Consider the following 3,752-nt stretch of genomic DNA (forward strand, 5'->3'; position numbering starts at 1 on the left):
ACTCTATGGTCCGCGATGACGGCGCTCTTCGATGAATCTGTCGAAGTTCTGTGTTCTATCAGCTAACCTCCAAAGTCCAATTGTCAAATTTCGCCGGGTGGTTCCAAATTTCGATTGCCATTTCCATCGGTGAAAGAAATGCCGGAAAATAGTGGAAACAGTGCAGGACGGAATCTTCAAAGTGAGTACCATTTCGATTTGTCATTCGTTGTGTTATTTCTGAACCATTTTAGGGTGGACTTCGCAAAGCCGGCTCCGGGCACATGTCATGGGGGTTAACAGTTACCAATATCGTCCAACCAGGATAGTTTGGAATACTGGACAGCGTCGTTGGCTCCCCCCTGTGACGGTGGTGCAATTCTCCGATGGTGTTGGAGTCAGCAGCAAGTGTAGGTTGCACAAAAAGGAGAGAAAAGCATTTAGTATACTGATATCCTGGAGCAGAGGGATAACAGGGTGTACGGTGGAATTTCGGAAGAAACGGTAAGTACGGTCGGTAATTTGAATAAGGAGATACAAATATACTGTTCTATTTCACTTACCGTTCAGGCCAGTTTGTAATATCGGTGTAAGCGGTGTCAGCCTTCTATTGCTATTTTCTATTCGGTTATTGTATTTAACAGTGACACAGGGGTGAAATAGAGACAGACAGGACGGGCGTATCTCACTTGTTATTATCGGACCCACAATTAATACAGAAAAATTGAATCAACTGTAACGGTTCCTGTTTTTCCATTGAATTAACGGAATTTTCTGTTGTAGGTGTGTGGGATACCACTTACCCACTGGATGACAGTCAGACGGTCCTGTTTGGTGGTAATAAAAGTTGCACAGAACAAACAAGATTGTACGGAACAGAATCTTCCAACACTGGCAGACCAGGTTAGATCTATCGGTTATGGTGGAATCGCGGAAATATAGGTATGTACATTCTGTCAGTTAATAAGGAGATACAAGTATAAGGCTCTATTTCACTCACCTGGGCACTTATTCAGTGAAAGCAGCGGTAGTACCCCATTATTAACCTATTTTCGGTGATGAATATTTTTAACGGTAATAGAGGAGTGAAATAGAGACGGACAGAACGGATGTATCTCATTTATTATCGGTGATCAGTACAATATAACGGTACGGTTTATTTTGATTACGGTCATTAACGGGACTTCTTGTCGTAGGTTTTGGCCACATAGTGGCACCTCGGACAGGCCTGGGTCGTCTTCTTGGACGTCTTCCGGGGGAGCGGTTCCTTCTTTGGACCTGGAGCGGTCTTCCGGGGAAGCGGTTCTTTCTTCGGAATTGGAGCGGTACGGAGCTTCTTGTTTCCTGGACCGGTAGGAGACGGTGTTGGATCTTTCTTCTTCGCACCTCCACATGGACAGTCCCGGGAGAGGGTGCCCAACAGACCACAGCGGCTGCAGAACAGGGGGGGGGTTCTGCTACAGGTGGCTCTGGTGTGTTCCCCCTGGCCGCACCTCCAACACAAACCCGGGCGGAGCTCTATGTATACCTGGGGGCCCATAGTCCCAACGGTTCTGGTGTTTGGGGGTAGGTACTCGTCTTTGTCGGTTTGTTGCTCTTGTGTTTGTGTTCCCTTCCGTATCCTTGCTTTCGTCTCCAGGTACCTTTTACTGACTCCGGTTTTTCCCCAGGATTCAATGGTGCTGGATGGGACCTTCTCCCTGGGCGGTGTTGTCCCTGGTAGTCTCGCCGGTCCGAGCGCTGGGGACGGTGTTGTGGAGCAACCGGCGGTGATATTCGGCGTCGGGCGGAGGAATGCCTTCGCTGCTCCCAACGGTAAGGGGACCGGTCTGGGTGGATCTTCGGGTATGTCCACCTCCTCGGGGTCCACAAATCCCAGCTCCTTATCGAGGCGTTCCAGGATCTCCACCTCCATGTTGTCGTCAGCCATGGTGTCGGATGGAGGACAAGTCGTGGCCTCAACGGTCGGTTCCTTCTAGAAAAAGACAGGTGAGTGAGGTACTATTTCTGCATGATCGTTAGTGTATTTTTATTTTTTTTTTCTGACTTCTCTCTATCCTAAGACAGAGAGACGGAGTACCTCTTGTCTTGTCCGTTTCTGGCGGCACCCAGATTCGGCGGACGGAGCCGGACGGGAACCTAAAGCGGTGTCGGGCTCGCGGACCGCCCCTGCTACCCGGCAGGAGCGCCCTCACTTTCCGCTTTAGGCTCCGGGTCCATTCTGGGGGTTGCGGTGCGGTATCTAATCGGTGTGCCAGGTCCGGTGGCAGGCGGACGATCCACGGACCATCGGAAGGTGGTGCTGGGGTTGTCTCCAGGTCCACCACGGTGGACAGATGGACGGCCGGCCACTCCCACTGGTCGGCGGAGCGGCGGAGGGACGGCTCGTCCATCAACAGCCCTTCGACGAACCAGACCACGGACGGGTGCAGCTGGGCCAACTCCCTCTGGCGTTCTTCGCCTGGGGAGGAGGCCCAGTGCTCCGTAGCCTGTCCGTCGGTTCGTCAGGGCCGGCCCGTGGCCACGTCCATGGCCACGAGCCCTAAGGCCCATAGATCCACCGCGGTGTTGTACGGTTCCCGGCGGTGTTGTTCCGGGCTCCAGTACACTGGAGTGCCAGCCAACTCTGTCAGGAGTGGTCGGCACGGTGTAATTTGCTCGGCCACTCCGAAGTCAGCTAGCATGAACCGAGCCCCCCGTCTTAGCACGTTACCGGGTTTCAGATCGCGGTGGACCACGCCGTGCCGATGGCATTCGGCGAGACCCACGGCGATCTGGCGGACCACCCGGAAGAAGGATGAGGGGCCCCTCCTCGGACCCTTGCGGGCGAGGAAGGTCCCCAAATCCTCCTCACATAACGGCAAGACCAGGTATAAGTGAGGGGGCTCCACCAACGTCTCGATGAGCGGTAGTATGTTGCAGTGGTCAAAGAGGCCCATGAATTCTGCCTCCCTGGCGGCTAGGGGATCCAGGTGGACCTCTTTGATGGCACGGCGTTGGCCCTCCTGACCACGTTCCCTGGCACTGAAAACGCGGCCAAAGCCGCCTTCCCCCAGAATGGCCTCTATACAGTATTTCTCCATCCTGCAACGGTAATCAGTATTAGTTCAAATATTCGGAGAGAACACGGTTCTGGCTGGTCCGGATGCCGCATCCTCGTTGAGTTATTTTTTTTTCTCTAGGAGCCGGACAACTTGTGATGTACTGACGGACGGACGGTGCGGATTCACATACCGGCATGGGGCCACGGACTGCACACTTGGAGTAGGACGGAGTACGGGGAAAATGGTACCTGTCGAGGGAAGGAAAGGTAAAACGGTTATTTAACTAGTTTACCAAGTGGAGGTGCTGTGAATCGGTGGAGCATCTCGGGCATGCTCGAAGAGCAAGCTCCTCGCTCGTCAGCATCCGACGTGGCCACGGGGTATCTTCCCTACCCTCGATGCAGTCACAGGCCTCCAGTGTGTCCCACAGGCCACAACGGTCACAGCTTCGAGTCGACGGTCCCCTAGTCAGCCAGGTCGGTCCGGGGAGGCCACAACGCCAGCACGCCCCGGATACGGTTGTCTGCAAGTCGGACATCTGAAACTGATTTTACGTTCAGCACGGTCAACACCCACCGACGGCCGGAGGGTTCTGGCGGACAAAACGGGAAACCCCTCGAACGAGACCGGGACCAAATGGTGAGTTCGGTAGATATTCTAAACGGTTATATACGGTATACTCACTAACAATCTAACGGATGAAACGGTTTTAAATCCTTTACATGAATA

At 53.5% G+C, this 3,752-nt stretch overlaps 3 protein-coding genes across 6 annotated transcripts; 1 reads left to right on the forward strand and 2 right to left on the reverse strand.

The window, feature by feature from the left end:
• Positions 1–816, forward strand: LOC123321947. Its single transcript, XM_044909757.1, has 3 exons — positions 1–181; positions 234–483; positions 763–816. Exons 1-3 carry the CDS (start codon positions 139–141, stop codon positions 791–793), a joined length of 324 nt encoding a protein of 107 aa, XP_044765692.1. The 5' UTR covers positions 1–138; the 3' UTR covers positions 794–816.
• Positions 817–1,036: 220 nt separating this feature from the next.
• LOC123321609 lies at positions 1,037–3,752 on the reverse strand. 4 transcript variants are annotated; one of them, XM_044909300.1, is made up of 2 exons: positions 3,316–3,752; positions 1,037–1,951 (listed from the first exon to the last, which is right to left on the reverse strand). In XM_044909300.1, the coding sequence occupies exons 1-2, from the start codon at positions 3,559–3,561 to the stop codon at positions 1,154–1,156; spliced, it is 1,044 nt and encodes a 347-aa protein (XP_044765235.1). In that variant the 5' UTR covers positions 3,562–3,752; the 3' UTR covers positions 1,037–1,153. The 4 variants fall into 4 exon arrangements, with proteins under 4 accessions (XP_044765235.1, XP_044765234.1, XP_044765236.1 ...); XM_044909299.1 differs by having other exon boundaries at positions 1,037–1,954; positions 3,316–3,751; XM_044909301.1 differs by lacking the exon at positions 3,316–3,752 and adding an exon at positions 2,060–2,196 and having other exon boundaries at positions 1,037–1,954.
• On the reverse strand, positions 2,229–3,088 carry LOC123321611 (cell division control protein 2 homolog 3-like). The gene has a single exon (XM_044909303.1). The coding sequence runs from the start codon at positions 3,060–3,062 to the stop codon at positions 2,484–2,486; it is 579 nt and encodes a 192-aa protein (XP_044765238.1). The 5' UTR covers positions 3,063–3,088; the 3' UTR covers positions 2,229–2,483.

Source organism: Coccinella septempunctata, chromosome X (genome assembly GCF_907165205.1).
Source record: "Coccinella septempunctata chromosome X, icCocSept1.1, whole genome shotgun sequence".
Classification (NCBI taxonomy): Eukaryota; Metazoa; Arthropoda; class Insecta; order Coleoptera; family Coccinellidae; genus Coccinella; species Coccinella septempunctata.

Excerpts from the sequence above, each read along its gene's own strand:
- LOC123321611 (XM_044909303.1), bottom strand. The coding sequence starts at position 3,062 with ATGGAGAAATACTGTATAGAGGCCATTCTGGGGGAAGGCGGCTTTGGC.
- LOC123321947 (XM_044909757.1), top strand. The coding sequence starts at position 139 with ATGCCGGAAAATAGTGGAAACAGTGCAGGACGGAATCTTCAAA. Across the intron at positions 182-233 it reads TGCAGGACGGAATCTTCAAA|GGTGGACTTCGCAAAGCCGG; the intron begins GTGAGTACCATT and ends GAACCATTTTAG. Across the intron at positions 484-762 it reads GTGGAATTTCGGAAGAAACG|GTGTGTGGGATACCACTTAC; the intron begins GTAAGTACGGTC and ends TTTCTGTTGTAG.
- LOC123321609 (XM_044909299.1), bottom strand. The coding sequence starts at position 3,561 with ATGTCCGACTTGCAGACAACCGTATCCGGGGCGTGCTGGCGTTGTGGC. Across the intron at positions 1,955-3,315 it reads ATTCACAGCACCTCCACTTG|AAGGAACCGACCGTTGAGGC; the intron begins GTAAACTAGTTA and ends GTCTTTTTCTAG.